The sequence below is a fragment of the Leuciscus leuciscus genome, assembly GCF_965113295.1.
Source record: "Leuciscus leuciscus genome assembly, chromosome: 6".
In the NCBI taxonomy this organism is placed as follows: Eukaryota; Metazoa; Chordata; class Actinopteri; order Cypriniformes; family Leuciscidae; genus Leuciscus; species Leuciscus leuciscus.
In genome coordinates, this window is record NC_138730.1 from 28,550,652 (window position 1) to 28,571,221 (window position 20,570).

Below are 20,570 nucleotides of genomic sequence, written 5' to 3' on the forward strand. Positions count from 1 at the left end.
ATATTACAAACTTAGAGTCCTCCTCAATATGCTTTAATAATTAATATCACATCAGAATCGCATGCTTTGGTTGAATTGACATTAAAGTGTGATGTGAAAGATATATACTTCTTCACATCTGTGAGGTTTTTGTACAGTTCATCATCGATTGCGAATCTTTAACTCGCACGTGTGTGCTCGCGCATCAAATTGCTTCCGGTGCGTTGTCATTTTGCTACCTAAGGAAGTGGGAAAACTCCACATGATAAAATGTATCAGATTGGGATTTTGCATGGGTTGCGGCGTCTGTCAAAAAACCAAGAACAGATCATCAGAAAAATCCAAGTCGGTGTTTGTCCGGTATCACACAGCAGTGGGAGTTTTTGCCACACTCATGCTGTAGTGTTAAAGGGGCAGGATAATTTGCTGCATGTGAACCGAAGGTCATTTTTGAAAGCCCATGCAAAAAAGGTACATAGTAGATTGCGTTTAATTATGCCGTTTGCTTGCTGTTTACCTTAATGTAAATGGTACGATTGTTTCTGCACTTTGTTTATACCTGGACAGATTTCATCATTAATTTGGCTTAGCACAGAAGAACATGGATCCTGTGTATAAACATAAAATGTTCAATTTAAATATTGGTTTATTTTGTTTTGAGCAATTCTTATATATTTTATTTATATATATATATATATATATATATATATATATATATATTTCAGAAAAATGTGGAAATTGTCCTGCATGTGCTTTTAAAAAAGTATGGTCTTTTTTCATAAATTATTTTATTATAATGAGGTGTTCCTGAAAATCTGTTACAGTTGTGATATCTCAAATGAACTATAATTAAAATACAAATTCATTTCTTTTAATGTAAATTAATTAATTTGACTTTTAATCTTATCTAAAAAATGTTAATGTCTACACTGAATTGAGAAGCAGGTACAGTATCTCAGTGTTCAAAAGTGTTACACTTAAAAGGTTTGTTCACCCAAAAATTTAAATTCGGTCATCATTTGCTCACCCTTATGCTGTTCCAAACCCGCAAGGCTTTACTTCATCTTGGAAACGCAAATAAAGATATTTTAATGAAATCTGAGATATTATCACGTTGACGCTTCAAAAAGTTACACGTGGATAAAATAAAAGCCTATATTTAATTTGTTCATCATATAAAGCTATCGAGTCTCTTCAGAAAATTTTGACTTTTAGTTTTACAATCTCTTTATGAACTTTTTTTCTGGGTGAACTAACCCTTTAATTGCTTTGTTTGTTTGTACTTTAGGTTCAACCATACTGTGCTGTTAGATGGTATACATCCTCACCAGTTCAGCCTGGAGATGGAGAATTAATCTACACAGGCAGTCTGGGAAAAGCTGTCCTCGGTAAATTGCCTGCATATATAGCACATACATCATTTATACTTTTAAAACACAACGTGAACTACCAAACTGATATAGCTATCAGTTGTTGCCATGATTTTTTTAATGTTAGCTTCTAAAACCTAACCTTATGATCTAAATCTGCTCCTTTGTTGTAGGTGTGAAGTTTTTCTCCTACTCCAGCAGTATGTTCAGTCTCTGTGTGATGCCATATGTCCTCATGAAAACAGGCATTGGTGTGAACAGCTTTGTACTGCAAGTGGCTTTCTGTGGCTTTATAGGTTTCTTCACATTTTTGACTCCTGTTCTCCTCCACTTGATCACCAAAGGCTATGTAGTACGCCTGTACCACAACAAGGAGAACGACATGTACACAGCCATCACTTACAGTGCCCTTCTAGTGGAGAAACGGACTGTTTTCCATCAGAGTGATGTCATTATCCCTGCTGTGAGCAGGATGTTCACTAGTTTTTACGCCAAGAAACACTCAATGCTGGTCAACCCAATGCTTTTTGCTCTGCCCAACGATTACAATCACCTCATGGGTTACGACCGGCCCTTTTCCTTTGATACAGATGACTTGAACAAACCAGATAAAAGTTAACTTGTCCACCAACATTGGATCGATTTAGCTTGGGAAACCAAGATGTATAAATTTCAATGGACTGTTGTTGTGTATTAAATATTTGTAGGAATGATATGTCATCCAGTATATTTGTGATGTAGAAACGTGTATAAAAGTGTAAATAAATGGATATTTACCATCTGCACACATCTATATCTCAATATCCTTCCTGCATCATGATTTTATCTTGTGGCCCAACTTCTGTTTTCTTCCTTATTCTCACAACCATTGACATTTATAGGGGGAACAATCAGTGACCTATCTATCGAAAGGGGATGTTTTACAGAAGTATTTATTAGTGTGACACTATGATAATTTTGATCATTAAAACAAAAAACTGTTGTTATTATTTCAGACGGAGAGATATCTGCCTATTAGTTTTATTCAGGAAAACAAGAGTTATGGTGTTTTTGTATGCTTCAGTTTTTATTTTTTGTATTATAGCTTTGCCTTGTGTGTCCTCTGCCTCCGCAGAAAGAAGATTATTATGCTCCTCAGAGTATTGTAGCATTTGGTACAGCTACGAAGGTGGGTTGAATATTTTTTTCTTAATGTGCTGTTAAATGATGCTAAATGATTCTGTTTGGTCAGTTCAAAGCCTGTATAAAGATATTACTTTTTTAACTTAATGACTCGTGGTTCAAATCGTTATCAGAAAAAGAGAAGACAGAAACATTTCCACAGATGTTTACATAAAGAAAAGTTTTAAACAACTAATTAGGTAATTTAGCTTATCATATGGAATATGGAGCCCATAAAGGGAAATAATATAGGAAATATATATGAGATGGGAGGATACATTATATTTAGTTTCAATGGTTTTCTCTCACAAAAGTATTGCATTCTCCCATGAATCATTGTGTTCATTCGCAAAAGCATTGGGTCACACTTTATATTAGGTGTCTTTAACCACTATGTACTTGCATCACACAAAAATGTACTTGCTGTGTTTATGTTGTATTTCTATTGAGGTGTGATGTGGGTAAGGGTAGGGACTGGTTTGGTGGTATATGGGTAGGTTTAAGGGGAAAGAGAAGGGTCAACCGTGTATGAAATTAAGCTGTAATTCCATGCAGGTATTTAAAAAAATATATAAGTACAATGTAAAACATGTATATAAACGATAAGTATTAAATCATTGAATCAAATAATTAAATCAAATGTTAGAACATAATAGTTAAGGATACTGAAGATAAAGTGGGACCACATTGAGAGAGTTTTTCCTCCAACCTTTATTATTTACAATACTAAAGTTTTGCGAGCAAATGCAAAGTTCCTTGGGGGAACGCAAACATTTTGTGAGAGAACGCAAAATCATTGATATATAATTTTTCCTCCCATCTCATTTCTCCCCCATCACCATGTCCCTTTAGGGGCACCGTATTAGAGCAACCCATGGTGAAGTATCTTGCTCAAGGACACAATAGCTAAAGTTCATGGATCACCTCTTGTGGAGTTTAAACCTGCAGCACTTTGGTTACCTGCTCAGATATCAAACCTCTAGCAACACCACCCATGTGTACTAAGTTTTGTAAAATGATAAAAGGTATTTTACTCTTTATATTATTATTTTTGAGATGTCATTATTCTGTCATTAGTCAATGCTCAGTCTCTCTTTAACCAGGGCCGTTGTATTACCTGTCAGTGACCGGTTCCCCCTGCTCTCCAAAAGTGGCCTGGAACATTATAACTTATACAGTAATCCCAAGTAAGTTTATTAAAATGTTATGCTTCTGAATCATTACATTATGTATAAAATCTATGTGTCATGCAACTTGGAATAATGTTTGAGCTTTCTATTAAAGCCATTAAAGCTGGCTTTCTAAATTTGGAATTAACTTTATTGTCATTCAGTGTTCACACCTGCTCGTGCTGGATATTATGCTCAAATTTACTTCAAAGGTCAGCTATGGTTAGAGTACACACAACCAGATATTCCTTGTGAGGATGTTAAAGCCTGTTACATCATCAAAGGAGGTACATGTTAAAATATGTTTACTGCACTGCACTTTATCTTTCATTGTGCAGTTGTGGATATCGATTTGAGTGCTTCCTTGTTTCAGAAACACTGCAGGAAACATGTCCATTTTATCACAAAAGAAGCAAAATACCTACTCCTCAGGTGAGGTTTCATGACTAATGTTGTACCCATTCTATTATAAATTAGATTTTATAAGTTGTTCCTGTAGCTGAACTGGTATAGCATGGCAACACCAAGGTCATGTGTTCGATTCTAAGTGAACATGTATACACATGCACTGTTGCTTTGGATGCAAGCTATGATCCTTTGAAAGCTATGAAAAAAGTTGTATTTATTTTGTTTTCCTTTGCAGGGAGAATATCAGATTTACATGAATGTGAACATTGTTGATGATGTTGAAAGAAGGCTGACAATACGTTTCAACATCACTATAGAAATAAAAGGTGGTAGTAAGAATGGATTTTTTTGAGGAGGGTTGTAGAACAAGAAAATCCTATTGTTAAAAGTGCAGTTTAACAGCAAGGATAAGATCAATTTACTACCGTTCAGAGGTTTGGGGTTAGTAAGACTTTTTCTTTGGAAGGAATTAATACTTTTATACAGAAAAAAAAAAAACACATCCAGTAAGCATTTATAATGTTTCAAAGATTTCAGAAAAATTATGATTGTAACCGACAGCAAAATTAACAATTTGTTAAGACAGTTAATGTAAACAGAAACCTCATTTTATATATTATGTTAAGTGAGAAATGTTATATTTTCTATTCGATTTGTTTTTAATAATATCAAGTACAGTTGTGGTCAGAATGAATGGCACCCCTGGTAAATATGATCAAAAATGGCTGTAAAAAATAAATCTGCATTGCCTATCCTTTTGATCTTTCATTAAAAATGTCACATTATGAAATAAATGCTTTTCTCAAAAACACGCTGGCCATAATTATTGGCTCCCTGTAATTAAATACTTTTTGCAACCTCCTTTTGCCAAGATAACAGATCTGAGTTTTCTTCTATAATGCCTGATGAGTTTGGAGAATAATTGACAAGAGATCAGAGACCATTCCTCCATACAGAATCTCTCCAGATCCTTCAGATTCACAAGTTCATGTTGGTGCTTCTTCTGTTCAGTTCACCCCACTCATTTTCTATAGGGTTCAGTTTAGGGGACTGGGACGGTCATGGCAGAAGCTTCATTTTGTGCTCAGTTACCCATTTTTGTGTTGATTTTGATGTTTGTTTTGGACCGTTGTCCTGATGGAAGATCCAACCACGGCCCATTATAAGATTTCTAGCAGAGGAAGTCAGGTTTAGATTTTTTATCTGTTGGTATTTGCTAGTGTGGAGGAAATTTAAATACCAAATCCATAATACCAAGTATCTGAACAAGATGTCCAGGACCTCCAGCAAAAAAATAGGCCCACAACATATAAGATCCAGCAGTATATTTAACCGTAGGCATGGGGTACTTTTTATCCCTGTTTGCATCAAACACATCTGGTGGGTTTGCTGCCAAAAAGAACCATAGATTCCGGTCCCTTTTGAAGTTCCAGTCATGTCTAACAACTGAATATTCTGGAGTTTATTTTTGGAGGAGCGAGGAGGATTTTTCTTGAAACCCTCCCAAACAACATGTGGTTGTGTAGGGGTGGTTTGATTTTTTTTTGTGGCTTTCTGACCCCCAAGACTCAAGTAATCTCTGCAATTCTCCATCTGTGATCCTTGGAGAGTCTTTGGCCACTCAAACTTTCCTCCTCACCATGCATTAAGACAATATAGACACACTTCCCCTTCCTGGCAGATTCGTAACATCTTTAGTTGATTGGAACTTCTTAATTATTGCCCTGATGGTCAAAATAGGGGTTTTCAATTCTTTAGCTATTTTCTTACAGCCACTTTCTATTTTGTGATGCTCAACAATCTGCGTGTGCAGGGTGTGCGGAGTTATGGGAATACATATGTTGACAGGGAGGTAGGACATCATTGCATTCGGACAGTATCTTGCGGTTTCAGAATGCCAGTCTGTCAGTCAAGTCCGAAGCAAGATGCAATAACATAAAACATAACATCACAAACATGTCATAACCTTTTAAAACATTTCTTTCATATTATTAAAGACATTATTTTCATACTATCTTATATCTTATTTTACTGTGTGTATTTGTGAAAATGAGTATGTTTTAGGGATTGATGATATATTGGCCACCATATCGGTATCGGCTGATATATGTTCATTTTTAATGTTATCGTTATCGGCCCGATAAGAAAATGTGGCCGGTATATTAAAGCAGATAAATAATGGATTATTTCCTTCATCTGAGACACTTCAGATGCGCACTGTTCCCCATGATAGTTTTGAATTGCTTGAAAAAAGAAGAGTGCACCATGTGCAGCACAAGTCTGTCATACAAGCTACATAAAATTATAATGAGAACATTATATTTGTTTTCTTAGGACATGGCTTTTAATTGTGATTCTTTTAGTTTTGTAATCAGGATCTCCAAAATTATATAAAAATTTGGATTTAGATTTTGAGCCTCTGCCCTTGAAAAAAACTCTCTGCATATTCCTTTATGCATTGAATTGATATATAACTTTAATGTAGTTGAAGTGTGCACCAATAACTTGGAAAATACAAGTATCGGATCGGGACTCTGTATCGACAGGCAGCTACTCGATATTCAATAACTCAGATTGGATCGGCACGAAAAATTTGATCGGGACATCCCTACGTGTTCTTCCAAAGATGCATGCAGTTTTATATTTATTTAATTTTTTAATAAAGTTTAGCTGTACCTTTAAGTAAAATGACTGCTACTTAAGAAATTATTTACTTAGTAGTAGGCTACTAAAAATAATATGACTCAAGTAAGAGTAAATAAGTAGTTTGTTGAAAAACTCCTCAAGTTATTATGTACAGTATCTTCCAGTTCGCGTACTTATGCACTATTCTATGCTGTTTTGCATTGTCCACTGCAGAGGACATTATATTTTAGTGAATTTCTCGGATACCATACACGTCACAGTTTTCATATGTGCTGTAAAGAGCCCATTCATGGCTTTTCAGCGATACCAAAAGTTTGGAGATTTCACATGACAACAACTTTTCCTTGGTCTTTAAAAATGACTGATATTAATTTAGTGATCAAATTGAGCACTATGGTAATTTAAATTTAAATATGGTAATATTTTGTAATTATTATTTAAATCTGACTAATTTTCAAATCGTTTATCATAAATCAACTTCTCAGGAAAATGTAATAGGGTTTCTAATCAAAATATGACTTTATGTTACAAAACAGGACATCGACTTTATACATATCCACTGTGGACACTAGGGCTTAAAGGGGTCATGAATTAAAGGTTGTATCAGCGATTTCAGGCCCAAAAAAGGCCCAAACATAAATGATCAAATTCATCTAATCTTTCCTAACGATCCGCTAGCTGCCCGCCCCATAAGCATGCCGTCAAAAAAACGCGTCTCTAGGCAGCCTCTGAGATCCGCACACAAAAACAATTGGTTTCACCAACCACTCAAAACCAAAATAAATAGTGTTCCAACCAATCACAGACAGGGGGTGGGTGTTGTGAGGTTTTGCGCTCGTGCACGGTGACGGCTGCATGCTAGTCGGAGCTGAAGAAGAAGCCAGCGTCTATCAACGAACAAGATAAATTGAACATGGCTGAGTCAATCCCCAAGATGAGGAGGAGGATTAGGGCGAGGGAATACCATTGTGTTTATTCCAAGACACGAATAGTTATCGGGAAGGCTTTTGAAAGGTGGAGAGAACTTAAAGAACTGAATTTTTTTTAAATCGGACGCCGAGGTTGCGCTGTTTCTCCTGGACAAGTGAATAGCTGCTAGTGCTGACTTCGCGTGCAGCCGTGCACGAGTGCAAAACCTCACAACACACATCCCCTGTCGGTGATTGGTTGGAACACTATTTATTTTGGTTTTGAGTGGTTGGTGAAACCAATTGTTTTTGTGTGCGGATCTCAGAGCCTAGGCTGCCTACAGAGACGCGTTTTTTTGACGGCCTGCTTATGGGGCGGGCAGCTAGCGGATCGTTAGGAAAGATTAGATGAATGTGATCAGTTATGTTTGGGCCTTTTTTGGGCCTGAAATCGCTGATACAACCTTTAAGAAATCAGATTTTGACATATTAAGAGGTCATCATACTATAAGAATATCCTGTAAGTTTCAGAACGGAAAACTTCCTTGTTAGTCCAAAAACAGCTTTTATTGTAACCAAGCCCAGAGAACGACATTTATGACATCATAGATAGGTGAAATAAGTATCTGAAGAAGAAGATCAACACCTAGTTCATCATCGCAACTTTGGCCCCGCCCACTGGCGTGTTAGTGAGATGATGAAGAGCGATACAGGATCACTGGACTAAAAATAACATTTCCTTCCAAAGGATCCTAATGCTAGGAATGTGGTTATTTATTTTCAATAATGTGAATTACTCAGTTGAGTATTATTATTACATTATTATTATTATTATGATATATTATTGTATTTCTATTCGGTACATTTCACTGTGGATTCTTTGATAAATCAGTCGCAATTTCAGCACAGGCTTTGCAAACAGACTTTTATGATATGGACTCAATTCGATTTCGTTGTTTCAGTGGACTGAAACAATATAAAAATATAAAATATAATATTAAAATATAAAATACATTAATATATTAATACAACAGCAATTGTATGTCATCATGTTTGTGATGCTAAACATGTATAAAACTAAATAAACTCATCCACATACGGTATCCACTACATTCCTGCTTGTTTTATGATTTAATCTAAAAAAAATCCTTTTTTTCAACAGTTCCCTGTTCACAAAACCACTGGCACATAACAAAAAACCTGTGGTGAGTTTCAAACCAAATGTGTTTTACAAATGTGCAGTGCATTACTAAAAGCAAGAACTGTTTTTATAGAATAGCTGTTCTGTTTAAATCACAGCTTCCCAACTTACATTTTCTTGTTGTGAAGGATTACAGATATGGTGCTTTTGTGCCCTTCAACTTTTCTTTGTTTTATTGCATTATCTTGTGTGTCATCTGTGATTGCAGAGAGAAGATTATTATGTTCCTCGGAACACCTTACTGTCTGGTACACATTTGATGGTAAGTGGAATATCAATTTATTTAATTTTTTTAAATCACACATACACAAAACTCACATACACACAAATATATATATTATATATTAACACAAACTTTTTATGTTTTTTAAAGTCTCTTGTGACCAAGACTTCATTGCGTTGATCACAAATATAGTAAAAACAGTAACATTGTGACACATTATTACAATTTAAAATATCTGTTCCTGTTGTATTATATTTTCAAATGTAATTTATTCCTGTGATGGAAAGTCTGCATTTTCAGCAATATTACTCCAGTCTTCAGTGTCACATGATCCTTCAGAAATCATTATAAAATGCTGATTTTATGCTCAAAGAAACATTTCTTATCATTAACAATGTTGAAAACAGTTGTGATGCCTAATATCTTTGTGAAAACAGTGATAGTTTTTTTTCAGGATTCTTTGAGGTCTTGAAAATATAAAAGAACAGCATTTATTGGAAACAGAAATATTTTGTAACTATCTTTATGAATGTCTTTACTCTAACTTTTGATCAGTTCAATGAGTCCTTGATTTTTTTTTTTTTACTCTTACTGACCCCAAACTTTTGAAAGGTATAGTGTGTGTACAAAAAATATAATTGGAAACCCACTTAATTAGTAAGACACAAAATAGGGTATAACATTCAATATTTGAGATGTCTTTTCATTAAAACTCTCTCTTTCATCAGGACCGTTGTATTACCTGTCAATGACTGCTTCTCCCTGCTCTCTAGGAGTGACTTTGCACTCTATAACTTATACAGTAATCCCAAGTAAGTTTATGAAAGATTTATGATGATTATATTACATAATATGGAACAGCCCCTGTTTAATTTAATCTTTATAATTAAATTGATATAGCTTAACTAACTTTGATGTGAGATGATGACATTTGACTGGTTTTGTGTTTCAGTGTTCACAATCAACCGTATTGGTTATCATGGCAGTGTTTACTATAAAGGTCAGCTGTGGTTGGATCACGAGCAGCCAGATGTTCCTTGTGAGGATATCAAAATATGTTACATCATCAAAGGAGGTACAACATGTTAGAATGTTTACTGCATTATCTTGCACTGTAGTGATGCAGCCGGGATATCAATGAGATTGCTTCCTTGTTTCAGAAACACTTCATGAAACCGTTCCTTTTTACTTGAAAAAGTTGAATGGCCCTGAGGTGAGCAATCAATATAATGCTTTATCCACTCCAATTTAAATGCAATGTATTATTTTAATATGATCCGTAAAAAATTAAAAATATATACTATATATTATACTATACAAAAATGAGATTAAAAGCCATAATCTTATAGTTAAATCGATTTCGCTATTTTACTTTCCAGGGAGAGTATCCGACTTATCTGACTGTAAACATTCTTGATGACCTTGGAAACAAAGTGACATTACAATTCAATGCCTCTATAGAATTAAAGAATGATGTCAATAAGAATAAAAATTTTGTCCCACAGCTGGGAGGACTTTAGGGCAAACTACATGGAGTATACAGCTTCTGCTTTTTTGAGGGATATGTCATTATTCATATTTTTGGTTCTTTTTTCTGGGCAGATCAAGTGATCGTCAGTGCATATGAGCGTCACTGTAATGATTGCTCAGTTCTTGTTTTAGACATGGAAAATTACTTACAGTAAGAGAAAACACAAGATAAATTTATACAGCCGTTCAAAATTTTGGGGTCAGAAAGAATTTTTTTTAAAGAATTAATACTTTTATTAAGAAAGGATGCACCATAAATCATTTATAATGGTTTATATATCAAGGTTTCCACAAAAAAATTATAATTTGATAATAATTAGAAATGTGTCTTGAGCACCAAATCGAGCATATTAAAATGATTTATGAAGGATCATGTGACATTGAAGACTGGAGTAATGGCTGCTGAAAATGCAGCTTTCCCATCACAGGAATAAATTACATAAATTATATATATATTAAAATATTCAAATAGAAAACAGTTCTTTAAAATTTTAATAAGTTAAAAAATGTCAATTCCCTTTCTATAATAGTTCACTTGACATTGCGTCAGTAGCTGACGTTATTGGGAAAGTTCCATTCTCTGAAATGCTGAAGCCTGATTGAATTGCGTGTGTGTAACTACACAGAAAAATGGCGTCTTCTCCTTCTTAGTCAGTAAAGAGATGATCTTCGCACTGACGGAGAAAGATTTGAAAAACCCAGGACTTGGTAGCACTGAAGAAATGAACTCGCAGAAGCCGATGCCTCTCCCCTCCCTGGCGAGTTATCCAGCGAGTAAACTCTCGATTGAAAGATTCAGCAGTGTTTGTTGCAAAATGTCGTGCCAAGACTGTGGCACTTGCAGGGCACCCCTCGGATGAGCACTCTGAGTGTGTTGCCTGCCTGGGCCGCTCGTGGTTCACTTTCTTTAAAGGAATCTCACACTCCCCCATTCTCATGGCACTCCTTCAAAAGCCTAGAAGGAAGAAGCACCAGAGTTGCGGGGCTGAGCAGACGGGACAGAGTGAGCTTAAGTTGGCCATGATCCCTCATGCCTCACTCTCCCCAAAGCGAGAGGATTCTACGGTGCTCTTCACCTGCGAAGGCCAGCTCCCCATGTCCCTGGCCACCTCAGATGCAGAAGAGTGGAGTGGTTGAACCCAGCTGAGGATTCCGCCACCCTGCCACATAACAAGCCAGATGATTCCCGGCCTGGGCTTGACTCCGAGCTCAGTCGGGTCCTCTCCAAGACTGTCTGGGTTGCTAGGTTTGAGTCCTCCCGCAACTGCCTCGATGAATGGTTCCTGCAGCCCGGGGCGCTGCCAGCGAGCTCCCCACCAGAGGCCAGACCTGTTTTTTCCAGAGGTGCATGAAGAGCTGACCAATTCGTCAGATCTGTTGATGATTCATCCCTCATCCCTCTAAGCCCTGCAGGGCCACATCGCCCCTGGTAGCCAGGGCTTACACAGCAGCTGGCCAAGCAGGATCCGCCCTCCATACGATGGCGGTCCAGCAGGTTTTACAGGCCAAACTCCTTCCAGTCTATGGACGAGTCAGGCCTGGATCCATCTGCCTTTAAGGTGCTGTGGAGCGTGACCGACCTTAATCTGCGTGCCAAGATGACGGCCCAAGCAATTGGCCGCGCAATGAGCAGCCTGGTGGTCCTTGAGCGCCACCTTTGGCTGAACTTGACAGAGATCAATGTGGCCAACAAGACAGCCCTCCTTGACTCCCCGGTCTCTCCGATGTGCCTTTTTCAGCTCTGTAGTGGAGGGCTTCGCCCCAGGTCGACCTAGCAGCCCGTCAATCTGATGCCAGCATCTGCTCAAGCCCAGCCCAAAGCAGAGCCTGAAGTCAGGCACGAGTGAAGTGAACCATTATTGAAAGGACGTTTTGGTTACTAACGTAACCTCGGTTCCCTGAGATGGACGGGAATGAGACATTGCATACCCTTGCCGTGTTATGCTTGCACTGTTAGCGGTCGCTTCTCCGCTTTCCTCAGTCGAAAAATGATGATGAAATGCACTCAGCGGTGGCTTATATACCCATTGTGGTGCGCTAAAACGCCATTTGTCTGTGTTGTTACACAGAGGTGATTTAATCAGGCTTCAGTATTTTGGAGAAAGAGACTTTCCCCATAGCGTCAGCTACTGCACAATGTCTCAGGGAACCAAGGTTATGTAAGTAACCAAAACGTTTGTACTGTATATTTGATCAAATACAGTAAATGCTGCTTTGGGGAGCATAAAAGGTTTATTTAAAAATCTTACTGACCCTAACTTTTGAATGGTATTTAACAAGATTTATTAAGACAGTTAATGTTTTAAGCATAAACATTGATAAACATATTATATTTTATTTCTTATTTTATAACCTTTTCTGTGGTGTGTGACTTAGGAGAGATGTTATATTTTCTATTCGATTTGTTTTTAATAATAAAGTAATTGTCTAAGTCTGGACTGTTGAGGAGAGTCATGAAATGGTTTTAGTATGTTTGTGAAACTGTGGAAGTATAAATAAATTTCATTTAAATTACATACTCTCTGCATTCACTACTTTCTGTTTACCAGCAGTTCTTTGTTCTCATAATTACTGGTAGGCTACTTACAGAGACAGAAAAAAACAGAAACAAAATCATGGTTCAATCCAAAAGAGAAGTTTTACAATAATGCAGTGCATTGTTGTGTCCTGTTATTTTTAGATCATGATTTGAAGACTGATACACAAACGGTACGAAACCATTAAGGAGAGGTTTTGCCACTGGTTTGTTTCATTAAAGGAGATCAGCAATGGTGCATCTGTACCTTTTAGTTTTTCTTTGTCATATTGTGTCATTGTCTTATATGTCCTCAGCAGTGACACAATTGATTTGCTCCTCAGAAAGTGTTAGCATTTGGGGCAGCTACGATGGTAAGATCTTTTTGTTTTTCAATGATTTACTTATTTACTCAGTTTGATCTACCTCAGATCCTTAGCTACCAGCAAAAGATAAGTGATAATTATTAAAAACTCAATGAATGTTTTTTTTTAAATAGATTTTTTCCCCAAAACGTTTCTTTCGATTTTTTTTTATTTCAATTTACGTATTAATTACTGCTTATTTTACAAATGATGTTGTTACAAATCTCTTTTCATGATTCTGTTTGATGTCATTGTTATGTAATTTAAAACAGCCAATGCTCTCTTAAATCAGGGCCATTGTATTACCTGTCAGTGACTGCATCCCCCTGCTCTATAGGAGTGACCTCATACAATGTAACATATACAGTAATTCCAAGTAAGTTGAAAAGATGAAAGATGAATGCTTTATATTGGTTACATTATGCATAATAATGTTTACTTTATGGAACTGCCCTTCACAATTCAAAACTTATCCTGTTTAATATTTATAATAATAAGTACACTTAATAATAATAAAAAAGTTATTATTAATCATTATTATTATCAATAATTATATATATATTTTTAAATTATTAATCATTTATTTGCTTTGTTTTGTCCTTCAGTGTTCGCAACCACACGTATGGGGTTTCATGCTCTTATTTACTACAAAGGTCAGCTGTGGTTGGATCACATGCAGCCAGATATTATTTGTGAAGATTTTAAAATATGTGACATCATCAAAGGAGGTACTGCATATTAGACTGTTTTACTACATCCCTTACAGTACCTAGTGTTTCAGCACTGCATTAATCTCACTAATGAGACCACATTCTTGTTTTAGAAACACTTCATGAAACAATTCCAATTTATGTGAGGACATTTTATCCCCCTGAGGTGAGCAATCAACAGTAATGCGTTATCTTTTCCAATACAAATGACTTTTATGATTGGGATGTATAAAAATATATAGCAAAATGATATAATAATATATGTCATATAACAAATTTTCACCACAGGAAACATTTTTTTTCCGGTCTAGGTTTCAACACTAACAATTAACTCTTTCCAAAATAAACAATGTGTTATATCTTTATAATCAAGTCGAGATAAAAAAAAAAATATTTATGTATTTTGCCTTCTAGGGTGAATTTCAGGTTTATGTGAATTTGACATTTGTTGATGACCTTGAGAACATGCAAACAGTCCATTTCAGTATCACTGGGCAGGTGAAAAATCATGATGTTATGAGCAAAAGTTTTCAACAGATGGGAGGGGTGTAGGACAAGCTAAATATGGTATGCTGTTTCTTTTTCTCTTTTTTTTTCCTTTTTTTTTTTGGAGCAGATATTCCATTCTGTGTTTTCTGATAAGATCAAGTGATTGTCAGTGGTTAATTCATATTCATAAATCATTAAAGCAAAGCCATCTCAAAGTATTGATAATGTTTTAATGGCATTTTGATGGCAGTAAAATTGACATGGGCTGGCTTTGATCAGACTTGTAAAAACACATTATACACTGGTCGATGGTTCTAATGTCTTTGTGTTTGATATAAAACAACCTAATGAGATTTATAAACTTTTTTTTTTCCCTATAGGTGAGAAGTTTTGACTAGTCCAGCAGTGTGATGCCACACTTCCTCATGTGAACAGCAAGGAGAAAGGAAATACCAATTTGTTGTTTCTGTGGACTATTGTAATACATTAAATATTTGCAGAAATTGTATGTCATCATGTTTGTGATGCTGAAGTATAAAACTGAATAAAGTCACGCACATACAGTACCCACTACATTGTTTCGTGATTTCATCTCATGGACAAACTTCCTTTTTTCAACAGTTCCCTGTTCACACACACACACACACACACACACACACACACACACACACACACACACACACACACACACACACACACACACACACACACACACACACACACACACACACACACACACACACACACACACACACACACACACACACACAAACAAAACACCTGCGGTGGGTTTCAAACCAAATGTGTTTTACAAAATTACACTACAGTGCATTGTTAAAAGCAAGAACTTTTTTTTTTACAGAATAGTTGTTCTGTTTAAATCCCAGCCTCTCAACTTGTATATAACCATTCTGACCATGAGAGTTTTGGCCACTGGTGTTGTTCATGATTACAGATATGGTGCTTTTGTGCCCTTCTACTTTTCTTTGTTTTATTGCATTATCTTGTGTGTCATCTGTGATTGCAGAGAGAATATTATTATGTTCCTCAGAACATCTTACTATCTGGTACACATTTGATGGTAGGTGGAATATCAAATATTTGTAAAAACAAATATTACAGATATTAATAGTACATATCAAAAGTACAGTAAAAACAGTAATATTGTGACATATTACAATTTAAAATAACTGTTTTCTATTTTAGAATATTTTAACATGAAATGTATTCTTGTGATGACAAAGCTGAATTTTCATTTAATCTTCAGTTTTACGTGATCTTTCAGAAATCATTCTAATGCTGATTTAGGGCTCAAGAAAGCTTTCTTATTATTATCAGTGTTGAAAACAGTGCTGCTTAATATTTTTGTGGAAACCATGATAGATTTATTCTTTGATGAATAGAAAGTTCAAAATAAATATAAATATTTTTAATGTCTTTAATGTCACTTATGGTCAATTTAATGTGTCCTGTCTGAAAATAAAAAAATATAGATTTGAAAAAAGTAAAAAAAAATTACTGACCCCAAAGTTTTGACAGTTTAGTTAAAAAATATAATTGGAAACCTACATATTATTAATACACAATATATATATATATATATATATATATCTCAACATTCAGTATTTGAGATGTATTTTCATTAAAACTCTCTCTTTCATCAGGACCGTTGTATTACCTGTCAATGACTGCTTCTCCCTGCTCTCTAGGAGTGAATTTGTTCTCTATAACTTATACAGTAATCCCAAGTAAGTTTATGAAAGATTAATACTGATTATATTACATAATATGGAACAGCCCCTGTTTAATTTAATTAATTATATTGATATAGCTTAACTAACTTTGATGTGAGATGATGACATTTGACTGGTTTTGTGTTTCAGTGTTCACAATCAACCGTATTGGTTATCATGGCAATGTTTACTACAAAGGTCAGCAGTGGTTGGATCACGAGCAGCCAGATGTCCCTTGTGAGGATCTCAAAATATGTTACATCATCAAAGGAGGTACCACATGTTAGAATGTTTACTGCATTATCTAACATCTACCAGCTGCATACTGTAGTGATGCAGCCGGGATATCAATGAGATTGCTTCCTTGTTTCAGAAACACTTCATGCAACCTTACCATTCTACATGAAAAAGTTTAATGGCCCTGAGGTGAGCAGTCAATATAATGCTTTATCCGCTCCAATTTAAATGTGATGTATTATTTTAATTTGATTCCTCAGAAATGAAGTATATTAAAATATGTGACCCTGGATGATAAAACCAGTCACATGGGTACATTTTATGAGATTGAGATTTATACATAATCTGAAAGCTGAATAAATAAGCTTTGCATTGACGTATGGTTTGTTATGATAGGACAATATTAAGCCGAGATACAACTATTTGAAAATCTGGAATCTGAGGGTGTAAAAAAAAAATCGAAACATTGAGAAAATCGCTTTTAAAGTTGTCCATTTATGTTCGCGATTGTGCTGCATTTGCTCACAAAAATAAATGTTTTATATATTTACGGTAGGAAATTTACAAAATATCTTCATGGAACATGATCTTTACTTAATATCCTAATGATTTTTAGCATAAAAGAAAAATCTATAATTTTGACCCATACAATGTATTGTTGGCTATTGCCACAAATATACCCGTGCAACTTATGACTGGTTTTGTGATCCAGGTTCACATATACACAATATTAATATAAATAATAATAATACAAAATACAAATACGATTAAAAGCTATAATTAAACAGATTGCCGTATTTTACTTTCCAGGGAGAGTATCAGATTTATCTGACTGTGAACGTTGTTGATGACCTTGGAAACAAAGTGACATTACAATTCAATGTCTCTATAGAAGCAAAAAATGATGGGAATAAGAATCATTTTTTTGTCCCACAGCTGGGAGGACTATAGGGCAAACTACATGGAGTATACAGCTTCTTCTTCTTCTCTTTTTTTTTGTTCTTCTTTTTTTGAAGTAGATGTCATTATTTCTTCTGCATTTTCGGTTTTGTTTTCTGAGCAGATCAAGTCAGTGGTTAATGCATATGAGCGTCACTGTAATGATTGCTCTGGAGTTCTTAGTCATTCTAGTAAATTCATTTTAAAAAAAGTGGCACGCACACTGTTTTGATACCAGGTATCAAACATTTGAATTCTAAATAACATTTAGATTCTGCCAAATAGGAAAGACTGCACCCCTTCAGCCCGCACAGCAGTCTGTCAATTAGGAACTTGATTCTCCTTCATGAATGGCGCATCATCAGCTGCTGAGTATTATCATTCATTCAGAATCGCCGTCCTATTTGAAGTTTAGACTGAAATGAAGGAGGTTAAAATAAGAGCCCTGGGCAGCTTCATTCACAGTGTCTGCCAGCAACCAAGAGTTGCTCTTACTCATTTCTTCTAAATATGTGATTTGTGAGACATTACCTTATGGCACTTGATCACAGAAACACGAGTCACCATATAATATATTAAGTTAAAAGTTATGGTTATGTTAATGAATGTAAATGAGAATAACTTGTTAGTATATCTTTTTGAAAGTGTTTCTGTGTGTATTGATTGATTGTCCACTATTCTAAAACATAAAAAGTAATAAAGTACTTTAATAATTATAAAAGCATATACTAGTGTATATATGTACTGTGTGTCTGTCTGTCTGTCTGTCTGTCTGTCTTAAACCCTTTATTATGGGGACAAGGGTGGCAGTATCCAAAATCCTTGTCCTTGTGTGGACATTTTTTTGGTAAATTATATATATAACATGTGACCCTGGACCACAAAACCAGTCACATGGGTAAAAATGTTTTTGGAAATAAAGCCGAATAAATAAGCTTTCCATCGATGTGGTTTGTTAGGATAGGACAATTTTTGCCTGAGATACAACTATTTGAAAATCTGGAATCTGAGGGTGCAAAAAAATCGAAACATTGATAAAATCACCTTTAAAGTTATCCATTTATGTTCACGATTGTGCTGCATTCACTCACAAAAATAAATGTTTGATATATTTACAGTAGAAAATTTACTAAATATCTTCATGGAACATGATCTTTACTTAATATAATGATTTTTGGCATAAAAGAAAAATGTATAATTTTGACCCATTTGCCACAAATATACTCGTGCTACTTGTGACTGGTTTTGTGATCCAGGGTCACACATATACATTATAAAATTAGTATTATTGCATATTATTATTACAATTTAACAACTAAGAAAATGTACTGTTTTCTACGTTAATATATTGTAAAATGTATTTTATTCCTGTGATGGCAAAGCTGAATTTTCAGCATCATTACTTCATTACTACATTCTTCAGTGTCACATGATCCTTCAGAAATCATTCTATGATTGTTGTGCTAAAGAATAATTTATTATTATTATCGAAGTTAAAAATAATAATGCATACAATAAGTTTCAGGATGTTTCAGGATTCTATCTGTAATGACTTTAATGTCATTTTTTTGTAATTTAATTTGTCCTTGCTGAACCAAAATATTCTGTCAAAAAGGTTTTTTTAGTAGAGAGAGAGAGAGAGAGAGAGAGAGAGAGAGAGAGAGAGAGAATTGCAGCCCTATATTCCTCATATGACAAAAGACAAGTGAAATGACCACATAGCAGACAGATGCTGTATTTGTCAGTGTAATATATACAGTATGTGTGCTGGAAACACTCTTGTCAAGAGGGTTGGGTGTGAGGTGGCATACTCACAGTGGGAGTGTGGGTGTTGCAGGCCTGACAAGAGAGAGCAGGTGTCTCAGGACGGGCTGACCTCACAGCTTTGACCCTTGGGACCTATCAATCTAGATCTAATGGCAGGGAGGGGGCAAGGAGGGTTAAGAGTACAGGGTTAATCAGGGAACTCCACTTTGCACTGTATGTTTCAAAAGGGAAGTTGAGGTGCAAAAATGTTTTCATTTGTCACATGTACTCCATGTCATTTTGAACTAAGGAATGATCATCGTCTGTGCCCTCGAGCGTTTGTGATAGGACTTTAAGTTAATTACTTTAACAATTTAATAACTTTTTTGGGGGGGAAAACATGTTGGAGCATAATCTAAAACAATTTGCTTCTTGTTAGAAGACCACTGAAGAAAATCCACTCCATTCATAAATGGCTCTTTACCGCAAGCCTTTTCTTTAGAAGTGATGACCTGTGAAATATGAGCCGGTGTATGTATTGAGATGGTTGAGGTTTCTCACTGTCTCCCATTCACATGCCACAAATGTTTAACCTTGGCAATTCCCACCAAAATATTTCTCAAACTACACAGGTTCTAAGTTTGTCTCAACCATTTGTGCGAGAGAACTTTTTCAAAAACGATGCAAACAATGACACGGCCTACTGAAATTGGAGGAAATACCAACACGGCTGACTCTGTCATGTGACTACGTGACATACAGTACCTCTGTGTGATCCTCTTCCTGTTCGTGCGTCAGCGGGAGGTTTTTGAGGTAAAATGTCACGTGAGATTAGGCGCTATTGGCTGTGGCTGATGAGCAACAGAACTTCCGAGTGTTATGTCTGTTGATCGAGCCTCTATTAAAGGTTCTTTCTATATTAACTGTAGTCCACTATGGGGTCCATGTTCATATACTAAAAGAGAAGAACAAAGCAGCTGGTGGGTGACCTTCCACTCGCTCCAGTGAGCTCAGAGGAGGAGAGAGACGACATAGGCTGGCGCAACTCTCATGGTGCTCAAATACGACCCTCTACCAGCCAACAGCAGCTGCTTCGCACTATTTTGGTCTTAGGATCACCAAAGCAATCCTCTAGACAAGGAACAATTTTCACACCCGAGGGGGAAGGACCACTCTAAAATAAAGCATACCTGCACTTAGAGAGGCAGTAATGGGAGCCCCCTGTCTGAGCTGTACTCTGT

General features: G+C 35.8%; 2 protein-coding genes across 4 annotated transcripts; both read left to right on the forward strand.

Moving 5' to 3' along the window:
* Positions 1-105: 105 nt before the first annotated feature.
* tmem70 (transmembrane protein 70) lies at positions 106-2,138 on the forward strand. The gene is made up of 3 exons (XM_082174407.1): positions 106-450; positions 1,268-1,367; positions 1,523-2,138. Exons 1-3 carry the CDS (start codon positions 250-252, stop codon positions 1,966-1,968), a joined length of 747 nt encoding a protein of 248 aa, XP_082030533.1. The 5' UTR covers positions 106-249; the 3' UTR covers positions 1,969-2,138.
* A 6,718-nt stretch (positions 2,139-8,856) lies between these two features.
* ly96 (lymphocyte antigen 96) lies at positions 8,857-18,299 on the forward strand. 3 transcript variants are annotated; one of them, XM_082174411.1, is made up of 10 exons: positions 8,857-9,104; positions 9,794-9,877; positions 10,018-10,140; positions 10,226-10,278; positions 13,428-13,484; positions 13,768-13,851; positions 14,081-14,203; positions 14,299-14,351; positions 14,600-14,752; positions 15,055-15,237. In XM_082174411.1, the coding sequence occupies exons 1-5, from the start codon at positions 8,981-8,983 to the stop codon at positions 13,431-13,433; spliced, it is 390 nt and encodes a 129-aa protein (XP_082030537.1). In that variant the 5' UTR covers positions 8,857-8,980; the 3' UTR covers positions 13,434-13,484; positions 13,768-13,851; positions 14,081-14,203; positions 14,299-14,351; positions 14,600-14,752; positions 15,055-15,237. The 3 variants fall into 3 exon arrangements, with proteins under 3 accessions (XP_082030537.1, XP_082030536.1, XP_082030535.1); XM_082174410.1 differs by having other exon boundaries at positions 13,428-13,851; XM_082174409.1 differs by lacking the exons at positions 13,428-13,484; positions 13,768-13,851; positions 14,081-14,203; ... (1 more) ...; positions 14,600-14,752; positions 15,055-15,237 and adding exons at positions 16,339-16,422; positions 16,558-16,680; positions 16,781-16,833; positions 17,455-18,299.
* The last annotated feature ends 2,271 nt before the right edge of the window (positions 18,300-20,570 follow it).

What these genes read in the sequence shown, in the direction of transcription:
- ly96 (XM_082174409.1), top strand. Translation starts at nt 8,981, where the DNA reads ATGGTGCTTTTGTGCCCTTCAACTTTTCTTTGTTTTATTGCATTATCT. An exon ending in AACTTATACAGTAATCCCAA is followed by an intron (nt 9,878 to 10,017) that starts GTAAGTTTATGA and finishes TTTGTGTTTCAG; the next exon opens with TGTTCACAATCAACCGTATT. An exon ending in AAAAGTTGAATGGCCCTGAG is followed by an intron (nt 10,279 to 16,338) that starts GTGAGCAATCAA and finishes CTCTTTCATCAG; the next exon opens with GACCGTTGTATTACCTGTCA.
- tmem70 (XM_082174407.1), top strand. Translation starts at nt 250, where the DNA reads ATGTATCAGATTGGGATTTTGCATGGGTTGCGGCGTCTGTCAAAAAAC. An exon ending in TGAAAGCCCATGCAAAAAAG is followed by an intron (nt 451 to 1,267) that starts GTACATAGTAGA and finishes TTTGTACTTTAG; the next exon opens with GTTCAACCATACTGTGCTGT. An exon ending in TCTGGGAAAAGCTGTCCTCG is followed by an intron (nt 1,368 to 1,522) that starts GTAAATTGCCTG and finishes CCTTTGTTGTAG; the next exon opens with GTGTGAAGTTTTTCTCCTAC.